This window comes from Neopelma chrysocephalum, unplaced genomic scaffold (assembly GCF_003984885.1).
Source record: "Neopelma chrysocephalum unplaced genomic scaffold, ASM398488v2 Primary Assembly neopelma1_97102, whole genome shotgun sequence".
NCBI lineage: Eukaryota > Metazoa > Chordata > Aves > Passeriformes > Pipridae > Neopelma > Neopelma chrysocephalum.
This window is the reverse complement of record NW_020925744.1, coordinates 5120486-5138150: the sequence shown is the minus strand read 5'-3', so window position 1 is coordinate 5138150 and position 17665 is coordinate 5120486. Positions and strand designations below refer to the sequence as shown.

Sequence of the window (17665 nt, the reverse complement as noted above, 5' to 3'; positions counted from 1 at the left end):
CATTTTTAGGTTTAAGTCATTTAGGGCAGTATACTGCACCCTTCAGAAGCGGTCTGATTTTCAGAAGTGCACTACATCAGCTCCCATTACTGCAATGGGAAGTATATGCAGTCTGAAATTCAGGCCACCATAGATATCCAAGGCTTCAACAGGAGACACCTGCTGAACACTTTCTTGTTTCATAACTGTCAGCAATCCAACCTACCCCACGACAGGGCAGGATGTACTCTACTCAACAGTAAAACTACTAAGCAGTACTTTGGAAACCCTGTCGTTAATGTTTGGAAACCAGAACACAACACAGGATTTCTCCTACAAAAACTGCTAATGATGTCACACAATCATTTGAACATTACATCGTAACCATATACCCATGATCCCACTCAATGACTATTAGTTGTTTAAACTTCTTTCTGAAACGTGTGCATTCAGGATGAAAAATCAAAGTAATGAAAATCATACTATTTTTATCAACTTCCAAAAATAACAGACATTATCATTTCCTGTATTATTTTGGGGATTATGGGAATGAGATACAAGATATCTAAGACTTTCAATTACATTCAAAATAGTAAGCATTCTAACTTCCCTTCTAATTTGAAAATTTCAAAGAAAAGTTCAGGTCCTCCAAACACAACTTCAGAAACCCAGACACAGAATTCCCTGCCACTTGTTACATGCGAACTTACCTTATACTCAACAGGAAATAAATCCACGTTAGTATCTTTAAATGTAATTCTGTAAAATTATTGCACTGTAAGTTGTCTGTACATTGTTCTACTTTAAGTTTGGAAATACCTTTACTTCCGTTTTTGAAATTTTACTGTTTTGAACCTACAACTCAGAACTGAAGCAGACAGCATGTAAGTACCATTTAAAATTGAGTGTAGCAATTAAGACTCTGAAAATATAATTTAGAAGATGACCTTTCATGAGACTTGGCAGAATCTTACAGAATGCACAGCATTCCCTCAGAACTGACAGAAGTTTATCTTTCCTGGGATTCCTTAAATAAAACTCATCTGCCCTAAAATGTTATTATTAGCATATTGTACCATATATCAGAGAGAGATAAATTTTAACCATGATGATATAACCATCAGTTTGGATAAGCATTTTTGCAAACATCTTTGTCCTTTTATGCCTCTCCTCCTATTCTCTCCTTTAAGCTCCAAACTTACTTGTGAACAGCACTGGAATCCCATCTTGCGTGAGGCTAAAGAGAGAAGGATCTCAAGTCTCAGTGTGCTGGTACTACCATAAGTAAATAGTTTAATTTTCCGTAATTTAATACATACTCCACACTAACTAAATCATAACACCAGCACATTGTAAACAACCCTTGAATGCAAGGTATCCCTCACCCTGCCAGCACATCTACCTTTGGCCTTATTATTCTTTTTGTTTTGTTGTGATGGTTTCTTTGGAAGAGATGGGGTAAGCAGGCAGTGAATAAAACAATTCTGACAAAAGTTTACAACAAATCTAGTCTATCACTTATGGTTCGCATACCTCTTCCAACTCCTTCCAAATATTGTTGCATTCCTTCAAGAGTTCTTCCTTGGCATCTACAGGACAAAGTTCACTGGTGGGTTCTGCATTAATGGGTTCAGCCTAATAACAAGCAAACAGAATAGTTATCATGTATATCTACAATAATTATTACCAGTTACAGAATCATACCTGCCACTTCAGGTCAAATATGCAACGGAACAATCTTCCTGAATGCAAAGCTTTCAATTAACTCCCCTGCAGTTCTAGATAGCACCCAATTATTAAGTAAAATCAACTAACTATATGACTATAGTAAAATTAGAAGACACTAATAATTTACTTTTAAAATTGAATCACAAAATCCTACATTTTCAAAACTGCTTTGATTACCTGCAATGGCTTTTTTTTTCAACAACTTTAATACAGAAACAATAAGAGAATCTCACATCTACAAAGCCATGCTTTTCCTCCATATATCTGCAAAATTCTTAGGCACTTACTTCCGCTCTGTCTTCCAATAAATGTCCTAATCTATTACTCCTTCATTACAATTCAGAATATTTTTGATTAACAAATTAAAGCATCCTCAAAATTACTAGAAAAACAAACAAAAGAATCTGAAAAATATACAGGCAACCAAGGAAAGAGGGCACCAGGACATACGAGAGAAAAATTAATCCAAGTTAAAATAAAAACCTTGAGAAATGTTGGGTCAGAGAGAAACACACACAAATTCAGAAATTTACTCCTAGTTAAATCTGTTAAGAGATACCCAAATCAGCTAAGAGGGGAAACACAAGAAGGGCCAAAATGGCACTCAAAGGAAACTTTTCTCCCCAAGGTAAAACAACCAAAAGGAACTTCCTAGATGTACTATATGCAGAAAGCCTTTAAAAATACTTAAGTGGATCACTAAGTCCACCAAACACACATAGATTAAAGAGATTAAAAAAAGATAAAGATCTAACATACATCTCTTAATAATGCACAAATTCCTAACTCAACCTTTTGTTCATTTTCAGAACATCAGAGAAAATTATGTCGAAATCCCAAATAAATTAAAAGGAGTCAAATATTCAGCTAGTACTCCCAAAGTTCAAGGATGCCATAGCAGAGTGGATGAGAAAAAAATTAGAACATCTCACTGAATGCTGCAACTATTCTAGAGTACTGAAAGGTAGCAATACTTCTACTAATCTTCCAGGCTAACTTATTGCATCAATAATTAAAAACAGAACCCTAGAATATCTAGCTTGCCATGATCTGATAAAGTCTAAAGAGCATAGTTTTAGCAAAGGAAAATCATTATCTTCTTAAGAGCCTTGGAATGTTTCCATCATATAAAAGAGAACTAGTTCACATAATTTATTAAGACTTCTGAAATGCCTCAGGCAAAGACTGCCCAGAAGAAACTAAGAAATAAACTAAACAGCCTTGAGATGCAATGTACTTTTTTTCTCAGACAAAAAAAACTGTCAAGGAGACAAACAAAGGGGGGTTGAGGGGGGGGGGGGGAAGAAAAGAAAAAAGGAGAGGAAGAAAAAGTACCCAACCTTTTGAAAATTTGGAAAGGGTCTTGGGGTGGAATAAAAAATCCATATTCCCCCTGCTATCCCCTGCAATAATACAATTCATCACCATGAAAGCATTATATGAAATAAAACTCCAAATACACAGCCAGGAAAAAAACCACTATACAAAAATTATCAAATGATTCTGTTATTCATGGCTTTAAATTTCTAGACGTATTTCACACATTTCAGAATGTACACATTGTGAGATATGAGAGGCAAGCCAAACTGACTTGTGATCCTTAATGCTGTGCTCTTAATTACCTTACATAGTGCATATACTGGAGTTTCATATCATATTCAGATGGTTTTTTCTTGTAGCTTGCAGTTTTCCCTATTTCTGTATGGTTAAATTAGGTTTCTATTTTTACACCGTACCTGAAAACTGAAGGCTTTTTTGGCATCTCATGACTATTAATGCATTCCAGTTTCAACACATTACTCCTTCTGACCTTGTTTTAGGACTACATAATTAGGTAAAAACTACATGCAGGGACAAAAAGTGGGCATTGTAGACTCTATGCCAGCCAAGCAGACAGGCAAGCTTTAGGAAAGCGGCAGAATCACATAATCCGTCAGATTAGGAGGGACCACAGAGGGTCATCTGGTCCTAACTCCCTGTTCCAGCGTAGAACACGTTGCACAGGATTGCGTCCAGACGGTTTCTGATTATCTCCAATGAGGGAGACTCCACACCCTCTCTGAGCAACCTGTTCCAGTGCTCGGTCACCCACACATATTCATTTTGGTACCCCCGAAAAGAGCCTGGATCCATCCCCCTGGCACCCTCTCTTCAGATACTTATAGACACCGATGACATGAAATGCGTCATATGCCCAAACACAACGCGATCAACTACTGGAAGATACTCAGAGAGCAGAGAGGAAAGCAACCGCGGCCGCGGGACAAAGGCAGGAAGGCAGGAATTCACCTTAGGAGGGAGAACATATGAAGGACAGAAATAACACCGTAAAAGCGATGACAAAAAAAAAGCAGAAGTGAGGCAGGGAGCCCCCGCACCACCCGAGCGGCGGGGAGGCACAAGGCGAGCGGTCTCCCCTCACGGGCGAGGGGCGAACACCGTCCCTTCCCAGGCGGGAAAAGCCAGCGCAACCCCTCCACGGCAGCCCCACGCCCCAGCAGCCGCGATCCCATCCCGACCCCGCGGTGTCCGAGCGGCAGGACCCCCTCGTTATCCCGGGATCCCGCCGGGAGTCCCCGCCGCCAGCTCCTAACCGTTACTACCATGGCGTCTCCGCGCGCGCCCTTCCTCAGCCTCTGAGTCACTGGCGGAGCGCCCGGCGCGCGGCGGTGACGTACCATCATGGCGGCTGCCGAGCCCGAGTGCAAGCGAAGGGCTCTGGAGGCGGCGGTGGGTGAGGAGCGAGGAGCTGCGGAACTGGGGGAGTACGAAGAGGAGGAGCGCTGGGTCGGGCCGCTCCCAGGGGAGGCCACGCAGGCGAAGAAGAGGAGAGGTAACGGAGGAGCGGAACGTCCACCGGCCGGACCCTGCATTGGGGAGCGCTGCCCCGGGCCGGGTCCGGAGCGGCGGGAGCGGCCCCGGGAGAGGGCGGCTGGACCCATGTGTTCTGGAGCGGTGTCTCCCGTGCAAAATGGCCACGCTGTGTGGGAACCCTTCGGGTGCGGAGTAACAGCCCAGGGGCATCAGGGGCTGAGAAAATTGGGGCTGTTCACCCTGGAGATGAGGAAATTCCGCGGAGAACTCAGAGCAACTTTCCAGTGTCTGAACGGGGCTACAGGAAAACGGAGAGAGACTCTTCGTCAGGAACTGTAGTGACAGGACAGGGAGTAATGGGTTCAAACTGAAAAGGGGAAAGTTTAGGTTAGATATTAGGAAGAAATTCTTCGTTGTGAGGGTAGTGAGATACTGGAACAGGTTGTCCAGGAAGGTTGTGGATGCCCCAACCCTGACACTGTTCAAGGCCAGATTGCAAAAGGCCTTGAGCAACCTGGTCTGTTGGGAGGTATCCCTGCTTATGGTAGGGGGGGTTGGGACAAGATGATCTTTAAGGTCCTTTCCAACCCCTTAACATTCTATGATTTATGATTTCTGCTTCCTCTTGTGGACACTCAGAGCCCCTGCTGTGCAGACTGAAGCCTTGCTGTTTAGGGCTGTGGAGTTCATCTGTTTTCTGGATCATCGCCCTAAAATGGAGATGCCTCTAGGCTGTATTTTGAGGCATGGTATTGATGACTGCAGCAACTCTCAGCTTTCCGGGTGTCATTGTAAAGTAAATGTGTCTCTAACGATGATCAGCACATGCAGGTTCAGTAACAAATGCCATTTGCAGGTGTTAACAGGGTGTAAAAATCAGAGACAAATGCTAAAATCAGATTATTTTGGGTGGGCCAGTTAAACAATGAAAGAGATAGGTGTCAGTACTTGGACTTTAAACTACAAGACCTGGCTGAGACCATGAATCACTTAACAACAGGGATACCTTTTGTTTTGGAATAAAATAAGATGCAGAGAACCTTCGGTTTTCTGGAAGTAAATTGTTGATTTTTATGTTTTTCATATATTGAGACAGCTGAGGTAATAGTTGCTTTAAAAGGGAAAAGCAGTATGAGTTCAAGCGGAGTTAGGGTGGTTTTAGTCCACTAAAAATTCGAGTGCAAAGCCAGACCTAAAAGCCATTGTTTGCACAAAATCCTAGCATATTTTAGACTAAAATATGAATAAGCAATTCAAGTAAAGGAGAACAGAAGCTGTACCTTTATGAAAAAAACCCACTTCCCTGATTTTTCTTTTTATTCTGTGTAGTTCTTGAATTTGAACATGTTTACCTTGAAAATCTACCGTCTGCTTCAATGTATGAACGCAGTTACATGCACAGAGATGTCATTACACATGTAGCATGTACTAAGTAAGTATCTTTTTTCCAGGCTATGTCTTTGTCAGGGGTGTATTTTTATATATGATAAGAAGTTTTCATTTTAAATGTTTAGTAATGGAAAGTTACAGTAACTTTTAAAAGTTTTGGGGTTCTTTTTTGAAAACTAAGGGCAAAGGAAAGGTTTAATTAGAAGGAAGATTAAAAAAATGTTTACATAAAAAAAGGAGGGTCTTAAAATCCTTATCAAAATGTGCAGGATATACAGGAATAAGATTGACTGACTGCCTATGAAAAAGCACCATTCAGCAGATTGCAGAGATCACGCACGTGCGTGCACACACACACATAAATAGTAACTACTGTGAACTAAAATAGGAGTTACATTTACATATTCAGAAAGGATAGTGTTATAATTTTTCGGGGTGTTGACTTTTCATATATTAATCCAGAATGCATTAAAATACCTGTTTGCTTTTCCAGGAGTGATAGTACCCACCCATTCAGACAGATTGTCACAGGAATTTCTTGAAAGTTCATAGTCTACAGAGTGTTAATTGTGGTGCAAATTACTGACCAGTGGGAAAGTGCATAATGTGTTATCTCTTCTTGTTTTTAATTTTCTTTTGTAATTGTAGGACAGATTTTATCATAACAGCCAGTCATGATGGACATGTAAAATTCTGGAAAAAAATAGAAGAAGGGATTGAGTTTGTTAAACACTTCCGAAGTCACCTGGGTGAGAAATTGCTTTTTCTTCTTTAAAGGGCCTCACTTTTTCCTCCCTATTGATTTTGTTGTTTGAAGAGGGAGTGCACATAGAGAGACAGATTCTGGGGTTCATTTAGTGCAGTCAGGAATTAATTGATATTTACCTGTCTTCTTTCATTCCTCTGTCCTGTAATGTTTTGCTCCCAAACTGCAGGAGGGATAGGGTGAGAATAAAACATGTAGGACTCTGCTTGCACAGATCCCCTACATCCTTTGCATTGCCTTGTGCCCTGCCCGTGGGGAGAATATCTGGGACATAACTTAACAACGTACATAACAGGGTTCATAAAATCCAGAAATGTTTAAAAATATGTTGCTTTAAATAAGGTTGTAATTTTTTGTCCCTTGTAGTAAGGAAAAAAGTGTTTTTTTTTCATCTGGAGTTATTGTAACTGTAGAGTAAATTCTACATCATTGTTATGATTATTGGCTGAATTGCAATTAAGAGTAATTTTAACCCAATTTTCTAAGCTAATAAGTACACAAAGTTCTTCAACACTGTGCTGAGTGTTAAATAGACTGAACAGAAAATGATGCTCTCAATGGTGTTAGAAATTATCATATGCCTGAAGGAAAAAACCCCTCAATTTGATATGCTGACTGTTACAGTAAGAAAAATACTTAATAATAGGTAGTATAAGTAGTTTCCTTTTAGAGTTGCAAGAAATATTAAAGCAGGTTCTTGATCTTAGCTATCAGATTCTCATTATATACAGAAGAAAAATGTGAAAACAAAACCTACCAGGCAAAAATACACATTATGAGAAATTTATGGAAGATTCAATTGCAGAGTAATTTTGAGTATTGTGTGTGTAATAGTCTGCAGAGTTCTGCTGCTTTTTCCCTATTGAGAAATGCAAGCTGAAGAGCACCTGATTTTTACCACGTCATAATGTTCTTAATTTTATAAAATCAACATTTTAAATTGAAGTAATTGCCATTAAAATCTTTCCCTTATGTAGATGGTAAGTAGTTCATTGTCACATACCTAAGTCAAAACACTGATAGGATACAAAGTGGTGTTTTGGCATTTTTTTTTTAATAGTAATTTACTGAATTCAGGTAGTCTTTTAAGTAAAAAAGGTAGCAAAACAGTTGGGAGGCTTAAACTTCAGTAGTTTTTTTTCCTATGTAATATTGAAATGAAGGATGTCTTTTCCTGTTTCTTAATAGTATGTTAACCTTATTAACAGGTGTTATTGAGAGTATTGCTGTTAGTTCAGAGGGAGCATTGTTCTGTTCAGTTGGAGATGACAAAGCAATGAAAGTGTTTGATGTAGTCAACTTTGACATGATCAACATGCTGAAACTTGGGTAAGTTACTTAGTTTGGAAGTGTTTGTTTGGGATTATAAATGGGGATCATTTTGCTAAGAGGTAAGTCAATAATTTGGAGTTTTTGATGTTTCTCCCCCACCCCCTCCCTAAATCAGATGAAACTGAGTAAATTTCATTGTCTGAAATGAATCCAATGGCTGGAGACCGCCTGACTGAATAGAAAAAATTGTGACTGTCTGGAACACTAGGAGTAGGAAAGGCATTTTCTCAGTCTCAAATGTTATGCACAAAGATGTGGTATTTCTCCAAATGTTTAGCAAGGCATAATTTTTTCTGTTGTTTGTCACTGAATTTAGAAATTACAGTCCACTAATGATTCCATTAGAGAAGGGATTTGGCCTGTATGTATTGTCTTATTTGTTGTCATAGGGATACAAATTTCCTTCTTCTGTTAGAAACAATGTTGTTTTTTTCCTTCCTCTTGCTCTTGTAGCATTTTTGTAATTGCATATTTTGTAGCTAAAGGATCTGGGAGAAATAAGAATGGATGTTACTAGAATTATTAACAATACCAGAGAAAAACAAGCCCTACACTGTTACAAGGGTGGGTTTGAAGGTTTGGAGGATCAATGAGTGCTGCATCAAGAATGGTGGAAATACTGATTTTTTTTTCCCCAAGTCTTTTAGCATTGAAAAACTTATTCCTCCTAGTCTACTATTTACTAGTTAATTGTGAAACTGAATAGAAGTGTAAACTCGGGGAAAAAAGCTTGTGCTACCTGCTTTGCTAGTTACAGTTTTAATATCATCCTCCAGATAATGTACTTAGCCTATAGGAATTGATTCTCTCTTGGCTGTCTGCTGTGGAAAAATTCCAGTTAGCCTTTGTCTTTTGGTTTTGCTGGTATTTTCTGCATAGCAGCCCTGTACTGTCTCTACAAAATCAGTAAAATTATACATAAGCAAAAAAACTCCAAAGCTGTTACAATAGAAGATGCCTTTTTTTGGTGTTGCTTGAGACTTCTGGGAAAAATGAGGTAGAATTTAAATCAGTTTTGCTTCAGGAGTCCCGCAAGAATGCTACTGATAACATTTTTCTGTAGTAGATTCCCTGATTTATCTTTAAATAGATTTTTTCCGACCTTGGTAATCCATCAGTGATCTGGACAAGGCTGGCTATTTCTGCAGAGACTTCATACTTATTTATTTGATCCTGTTCTTTCTGGTGAACCTGAGATGAAGTCCTGGTTATGTTTCTCTCTACCAGGCAGGCATTGAAAATCCAAATTATTAGTGTCTGTCATAATAGTGTCCTTTAGCATCTGTAATTTGATTTGTGAAAGGATACTAAATATGAGTTTCCTACAGAGACCATATAATTGCTTTGAAGTCTGCCATTTAGTTTGAGTTCTGGTTCTCAATCTCTGCTTACAGACTCTAAAACAGACGTAACTTGTATTATTGAACATATTTCTGTCTTATTTTATTTGTAGAATGTGTTTTTGCAAGTAGCAAATGAGTTCCTTCTTAGATGCATTCACAATTCTTATTGAATATAGGGGGATTGTCTTAATTTTGTTTATATCACTTCTTGGATTTTTTGTTGTGGGAGTTATTTTTTTGGCAAGTTATTTTTATTTTCCTGTAAGTGTATGGCAGAGGTGCAGTTGTCTTCATTTCTACTGAAGCATTAATCACTTAGATGGAAGAGAATATTTGATTACAGCGTAACTCAACTCCTATCTAACACCATTCCTTATTTCTTTATTTGCTTTTTTCTCCTTCCACTCTCTGTTGCAGCTACCACCCTGGCCAATGTGAATGGGTGTATTGCCCTGGAGATGCCATATCTTCTGTTGCAACATCCGAGAAGAGCACAGGAAAAATATTCATATATGATGGCCGAGGAAATAACCAGCCACTTCATGTTTTTGATAAACTCCATACATCCTCGCTTACTCAGATACGGCTGAACCCTGTCTACAAAGTAGTTGTGTCTTCTGACAAGTCTGGGATGATCGAGTACTGGACTGGTACACCTCACGAATATAAATTCCCCAAGAATGTGAACTGGGAGTATAAAACAGATACTGATCTATATGAATTTGCTAAATGCAAGGCTTACCCATCCAGTATAAGTTTTTCACCTGATGGCAAGAAAATGGCCACTCTTGGGTCTGACAGAAAAGTTAGAATTTTTCGTTTTCTGACGGGGAAGCTTATGAGAGTCTTTGACGAATCTCTGAGTGTGAGTTTTGTCTTGTTTCCCTTTCTTTAAGATGTTTTCTGTACTTATTTGAATTTCTTTGCCAGCACATTCACTGAAGTTATCATTTGTTTCTAAAGGGAACTTCCTTCCTATATTTTTCTTGTAGAAAAGGCCTTCCATGTTCTCTTCCTTGCCCCTTGTATTGCTTTGTCCCAAATGAATTCTTGCAGATTTATGTTACTTAAGTAGTGAAACAGGTGTTGATTTTCATCTGTGTTTTCATACATACTACATTTTACTAGAAAGCAATTACAGAGAATTTCAAATAATATTGCACACCTTTCTTTGCTTAAAGTACTATAACATGCCTATTGCATCATGAAAAAAAGAAAACATTACTTGTATTTGTTTAAATTCTTCAGTTGAGTGGAGTAGTCTCAGTTGAATTTGGTATTTTCTAATCACATGGATTAGGGTTTTGCTGTATAAAAAGTTTAAAATATGTTAAATATAATAGTGATGTGGAGTTTTTTTCTGTAGATGTTTACTGAACTTCAGCAGATGAGACAGCAACTACCAGACATGGAGTTTGGCCGACGTATGGCAGTTGAGCGTGAGCTGGAGAAAGTGGATGCAGTAAGATTAATTAATATAATTTTTGATGAAACTGGACACTTTGTTCTCTATGGAACAATGTTGGGCATTAAGGTCATCAATGTAGAGACTAACAGGTAAGTTCCAATGACACACATTGAGATAACATTTCTGTTTCAAAGTCTGTATTCAGTCACATTTGTAGCATATTTGAAACTTGATATGGCTATGGAGGTCTCTAAACTTTTTGTGCTGTTTGGGAGCCTTACATTAGACTGTAGAGAAGATAGCCCCATGCTTTATAATGAGTTGTTGCAGATTAATGCTTAGTAAAATAAGGACAAAACATGGCAGGCAGATGTGTATTAAAAATGTGTAACCTATTAATCTCTGGCTAACTGGATGGGATAATGTAAAGTAAATGTGGATCATTTAGTTGGGATTTTATTACATATGGAGGCTGACTGGTAAATTAGGTAGCAAGTTTGAATAGAGAAACATCTTAATTAATAAATAATTACTTGGAGAGGATTTGAGAATTTTGCTCTAAGTCCTGCAGTCAGAAAGGAGACATTCTCTGACTGTGAGCAGCTGACAGTAGTTACACCTCTTTACATCTTGTACTTCAGGTGCATTCGTATCTTGGGAAAGCAAGAGAACATCAGAATGATGCAACTAGCTTTATTCCAAGGAGTGGCAAAGAAACATCGTGCTGCAATCACTATAGAGATGAAAGCATCTGAAAATCCTGTTCTCCAGAATATCCAGGCAGATCCGACAGTCGTCTGCACAGCTTTTAAAAAAAATAGGTTTTACATGGTGTGTGCGGTTTCTATTTAAATTCTTGTATTGATGTTTTCTCTACATTATTTTTTGATTTTTTCCTTGCACCTTTCTAGTGCTTTTTGTCTTGAGTATTTGCTACAAATCTTTTCTAGAGGAGCCCCTTTATACTGCAAGTAAATTCTGGAATTTTTAGCTTGAACTATGTATACATTGGCTAGAAATAGCTTTAATTTTTTCACATTGGTCAAGCAGTTAAATAAATGGGGGTCGTTTTGGCTATCCAAATTTTTATTCTCCAAGAAGATGATATCCTTTTGTTCTAGTTTAAAAAAATAAAGAACATCTAAAAAAACTAACCGGATTTTATAAAGAAACAATAATTAACTGTATGTATAAAAAATGTAATAGAAAAAAAATTCAGACCAGCATCAGGACTTGGTAGCAATACAGACATAGCAGGCAACCAAGAAAGATAGGAGTCATTTTCCTGTTCACAATTTGGTTTTTAGGTGAGATGCAATTAAGAAGCCAAACAGACAAGCAAGTCCAGAGTAGGTAGTAGTTGATTTGATAGATGATAGCCATAAAGGTTAGAGATTGGTCTGTCTGTTATGACTTAAATTTGCTGGTTGTCTAGAGTTTTGTATTAATGTAGTATTGGAATAAGAGGATTTAGTTTGAATTTTTTAGGGCACCTAAAACTTTTGGCATGAAACCTGGCAAATTTGTCTGAGTATAACAGAACAACCTGACATTCTCTGCTCCTTTTAAAAGAAAAAGTGCTGAAATACTGAGGAGTTCCTGTTCAAAAGGGGAGGAAGTCTAAAGATAATAGATTATAAAAAGTTACTTGGGATTTGCATGTAGTTGTACTGGAATTTGTCACTGTGAAAATGCTGGTAACGCACAGCACTGGAATGCAAGGATACACTGTCTATGAATTGTCTTCCTACATTTCAAGTTGAATTGGATGTTTAGCAGGTTGAATAATGACACTGATTTCTTGGGCACTGAGCAGTGTGTAAGATAAGGGGAAAAAAAGAGATAAGCAAGCAGTTAACCTTCTATTCTTTTGTTCTTCAGTTTACTAAACGTGAACCAGAAGATACAAAGAGTGCAGATTCTGACAGAGATGTATTTAATGAGAAACCTTCTAAAGAAGAGGTCATGGCAGCCACTCAGGCAGAAGGTCCCAAAAGAGTCTCAGACAGTGCCATCATCCACACAAGCATGGGAGATATTCATATCAAGCTTTTTCCTGTTGAGTATGTATTTGGTAGTTTTTCTCTTGTTTTGATTTTGTTCCTTTTGTTCCTTTTGTTTTTGTTCCCCTGTCCCTGGGGTTGCAATATCCAAGACTTATATTTCAAGCTAGGAATAGTTATTTTCTTTCTTGGTTTTGACTGTCCTTGTTTCTTGACAGTTTCTTAATACATCAAGCTAGGAATGTGACTCTCGATGAATACAAAGTAGGGTTAAAATAGGTCTAAATAACAGTTTGGGGCACAGGAGTTTTTTAAATTCCATTTTGTTTTATTTAGTTATTGGTTCAGGGGGACTGTTCCTTTCTTAACTTTTGTTCATTCCTCCAACTGCAGATGTGGAGGGGTCACCATACTCTTCTGTGTAAGCTACGTATTAGTGTAAGGCAGAGCTGTTTGGTACCATCTGGAAAAAAGTGATGTTGGCAACAGCAGAACATTTGGCAGGAGGTCTGTGCAAGCCACAGGAATAGTAGTTGCAACTTCAAAATGTGGGCAGAGTACTACATTTTATGTTATTGCAGGTCCTTTAAGAGCAGTATAACATTTATATATCAGCATATAATATTAGTGCTGTGTCTATCCAAAACAAGGCACAAAATTGAAATAGTTTTATGCATGCCAATTGCTAAAGTTAGTATGTCAGCATCTCTGCTTTGTGATGCAAAAATTGCAAATTTTTTTTAATATTAGTAAATTTATGTAATATAGTATATTGCCATACACAGAAACTTAAACCATGTAGATGTAGGCCACGCTTCTCGAAAAACAAGTTCGTGGTTTGTCCTAAGCACAGGTGAGGTAACACAACCTCAATTCTGCCCTGTAGGGCTATCAGAGTTTTACTGCTCTCTTCACCAGTCTTTCCTTGCATCAGGACCTAGTTTCTGGAATTTGTAATTGTAGTCTATAGGTTGCAGTAATGGTAAAGCCCTTGCTGGTGAGTGACAGGCCAAGCTACAATATTTCTGATTTTCTAGTTAATTCTCATGCCAGTGTATCACTATATTTACACATACAGTATTGCTAGGTGCTTCACTGCAATGTTTTGTGTGCAATTTTAAATTAAATACGGCATTGCCAGAGTTGCTTATTGTTAAGTTTGTCCTTTCTTGTTTTCTAGTATTTTCTCCCAGCTGAGCTTTGAATTTAAAATCTCTTTAATGTGATTAAAACTCTAAGGAAGAGCATATAGGATATAGGTTTGTATGCTGTTTAAGTCTTTGGCCGTTTTGTTGTGAAATGAAGTTGTGAATGACTAAGTGCTGCTCAGCAAGAACTGGGACTATAATCTTGTCTGTTCCTTTAGTTATATCACTGGTGCTGTTTTTCATAAGATAGTCTGGAGTGTCATTAAAACCCAAGATAATGTTCCTTGTCACAGGTAGAGTAACTCTAGCTATAGAGAGTTTCTTATAGTTTCTCAGCCGTTTTCTCATTATTGGGAAAATGGGTGACTGTAAACTTGTCAGTGTAAATCTACCTTGGCTACTAATGCATTTCAAAAAAATAGCAGAAGAGCTACTACAAAGAATTTTCACTCCGGTAGCATCTCTCAGAAATAAAAAATCAAGTCACAGAAGTTGAAGGGGTTGTCCCTTTTTTTCCATGAACAGTAATATTCCACCTCTTCACGAAACGATGTTAACAAGTAGTTTCAGAGAAGGAAAACTGTGCTGACTGCAAGTTCTATAATATTAAAACATTTTATTTTTAGAGTTTTACTTGTTTGCAACACTGGACACCTTGCATGTGTATCTTAAAAGAAATGTAGAGGTAAAAGAGTGAACAGCTTTCTGCTTATGGAGCATACAGAGTTTATTTACAAAATTATTAGTCTAAGTAGAAAGCTGGGAAACCTCTAATCAATTGTTCCTTGAACTAGGCCTTGAGGAGATAATTCATTTTCTGACTGTCATGGTTTAACCCCCAGCCAGCAACTAACCCCCCCACAACTGCTTGCTTGCATCCCTCTTGTAGGGATGGGATGGGGAGAGTAGGAATAAGAAAACTTAGGGCTGAGGTAGAGGCAGTTTAGTTGGGAAAGCAAAAGCCACGCACACAAGCAAAACAAGGAATTAATTCACCACTACCCATGGACAGGCAGGTGTGCCACCATTTCCCAGAAAACAGGGCTCCATCATATATTACTTGGGAAGGCAAAACGCCATCACTCCAAGTGTCCCCCACTTCTTCCCTCAGTTTTTATATGCTGAACGTGATGCTGTATGGAATGGAGTGCCCCTATGGTCAGTTGGGGTCAGCTGTCTCAGCTCTGTCCCCTTGCAACTCCTTGTGCAGCCCCAACCTCCTCGCTGGTGGGGTGGGGTGAGGAGCAGAAAAGGCCTCGACACTGTGCTACTCAGCAACAGCTTAAACATCCCTGTGTTGTCAACACTGCTGCTGCCTTCCTGTGTAATCATTCAACTTTGTACTCCTCAACATTTTGCTTTCAGCTCTGGGTTTGAGAAGGTGGAGGATCTGTTTTTCCCTATTTGATGAAAGCTCTTTCTACACTGAGCTGAAACACTGCTCAGCACAACAGGATCTTAGTCTCAACTGAAATCCTTATGGCCTTATCACCAGACAAATATTTATTGTAGCCATTGTTTTCTGTTATATGATTTTAGGTGCCCCAAAACAGTGGAAAACTTCTGTGTGCACAGCAGGAATGGCTATTACAATGGACACATAATTCACCGTATCATCAAGGTAACTTGTAGCAAGTTAATTTTTTGTTGGTTTAGATAATGTTACCCTAGTGGTCAGTCCTCTTTGCTAACCCTTTCATTCCCTTTTTGCAAAGAGGATTTTTGGAGTGGCTTTAGAATTCCCTATAAAGTCTGAAGACCTCTGATGTTCTAAACAGCTTAATCACTTACTAAAGTTGTTTAATAGTTGTACTGCAACTAAAAGGTGGCAGAAAACTGAAAGATAAGTTCAGTTATCCTGCTTGAATTAAGACTTTGTTTCATGTCAGAAGGCATTTCTTGTACGGCTTCTTATTTCTGCTGCACCAAATACAGCCAAAGTGTTTGCAGAAGGTACAGTCAGGTTTCTGTCCTCTACTAGCAGGAACAGTGAGTGAGAAAAGAGAACTTGCTTTTTCACAAGTTGACTTGATTATCACTTAAAAGAGCCTTAAATGCTTTGTCTCTTATCCACAGCATTTTAACATTTACGTTTTGTTGCCAGGTTTGAAGTAGGTTTGAAAAAATGTCACCTGGCATAAAACACTTTTAGTTATTTATTTTATGCGATGATGTAATAACAAAAAATTTCTATGCAGGGTTTCATGATTCAGACTGGTGACCCAACTGGTACAGGAATGGGAGGTGAAAGTATTTGGGGAGGAGAATTTGAAGATGAGTTTCATTCAACTTTACGACATGACAGACCATACACACTCAGCATGGCTAATGCAGGACCAAATACCAATGGATCTCAGTTTTTCATAACAGTAGTGCCAACTGTAAGTAATATTAAAAGCTGAATTTAAGGCACGAGAGGCTAACTTGATAGTAAAAAATACTGTTTTTCTGATGGGAAAAGGATCGCGCTAGTACTATCTAAATAATCTTTCCTTAATATTTTGCAAATAAATGCTGCACACCATGATGTATACTGTGTGGGGTTCACTGAAAGCATGCCTGAAGAAATAGAAAAGTATTTCTCTGAGTTGTGAACAAGAGGCCTTTTGCCTTTAATTGGAGTAAGGGTGATAAAACATTCTTAGGCATGTTTGCAATTATGTATCCCAGTAGCAGTGATTTAAACTTGATGGAAATCTAGGTATTGTGTAGATTGTTTAGGGTTTGGATATAGTGCCAGGATGTCTCATTAAGTGTAGCTAATTGTAGCTATACAAAGATGCCATTGTTCAGGTTTGAAGATTTCCTTTGATCTGTGTATAATTTCAGAGCCCAAAATAGAAATTTTGGTATGTGAGTCTAAGAGATACAAGACAATTTCTTAAAGGTAACATGTATTTTTAAACACTTATTCAAAATCCAGTGTCTTTTCTTGAAAAAAAAAGCACGTATCTGCCATAGTTTTGAGGTTTGTTAAGGTCTGTCAGTGCCTATATTGAAATTGGGCATACTTTATGAAAATGACTTTGAATTAAGCAGTATTCTGGAATGGCACTTCAAATTCTTCTGTGAAAATAGAGAGACTGAAACAGCACATCTATGAACTGAGAATACACTTTAAAATAAATTATACAATGCTACTGCATTGGTAGAATGTGACCTCTGTAGTACTTTGAGAAAACAATTGAAAAGGTAAGTTCAAATGAGTGTGTATTAACTGCGCCCCAGTATTTACTTGCATGCTGGTATTTACGTGGTGTTAGATTCCATAGTCTAGACATACAAAATGTATCCATGTGTACTCACTCTCTTTCTGTTTTGGTACCTAACCTACATGATGCTTTCTGTATTAACATGATTTTTCTTTCTTCTCTGCTCTCTAACAGCCATGGCTAGACAACAAGCACACTGTGTTTGGACGGGTGACTAAAGGAATGGAAGTTGTTCAGAGAATCTCAAATGTAAAAGTCAATCCAAAAACTGACAAGCCCTATGAGGATATCAGCATCATTAATATCACAGTGAAGTAAGGCAGGCCTTGAAGGTTCCTGCTTAAGCAGAAAAAACTGAACGTATGGGACCCAGAAAGGGACCTAGAAAAAACAGAAACGTTTTAAATAATTCCTAGATATAGTGAGTACCAAGACAGAGCAATCACCAGTTCTACAATTTTTAATGTACCTAAAGTGCCCTAATTCTGTATTTCTGATAACTCTGTATTTTAAAGTAAAAACATTATGCATGTTTCTTATGAA

The 17665-nt window shown here is 38.1% G+C and overlaps 2 protein-coding genes across 3 annotated transcripts in view; one reads left to right on the top strand and one right to left on the bottom strand.

The window, feature by feature from the left end:
- CENPK (centromere protein K) overlaps positions 1–4398 on the bottom strand; it is a 21117-nt gene extending 16719 nt beyond the window's left edge. For both annotated transcript variants that reach the window (XM_027671430.1, XM_027671431.1), the window contains exons 1-2: positions 4311–4398; positions 1513–1614 (exon numbers count right to left, since the gene is read on the bottom strand). In XM_027671430.1, coding sequence (XP_027527231.1) covers positions 1513–1614; positions 4311–4391 — 183 coding nt within the window. In that variant the 5' untranslated portion in view covers positions 4392–4398. The remainder of the gene's footprint in view (positions 1–1512; positions 1615–4310) is intronic.
- Positions 4364–17665, top strand: PPWD1 (peptidylprolyl isomerase domain and WD repeat containing 1). The gene is made up of 11 exons (XM_027671428.1): positions 4364–4540; positions 5851–5953; positions 6559–6659; positions 7885–8005; positions 9769–10216; positions 10718–10908; positions 11401–11590; positions 12641–12822; positions 15450–15531; positions 16109–16291; positions 17297–17665. The coding sequence occupies exons 1-11, from the start codon at positions 4390–4392 to the stop codon at positions 17438–17440; spliced, it is 1896 nt and encodes a 631-aa protein (XP_027527229.1). The 5' UTR covers positions 4364–4389; the 3' UTR covers positions 17441–17665.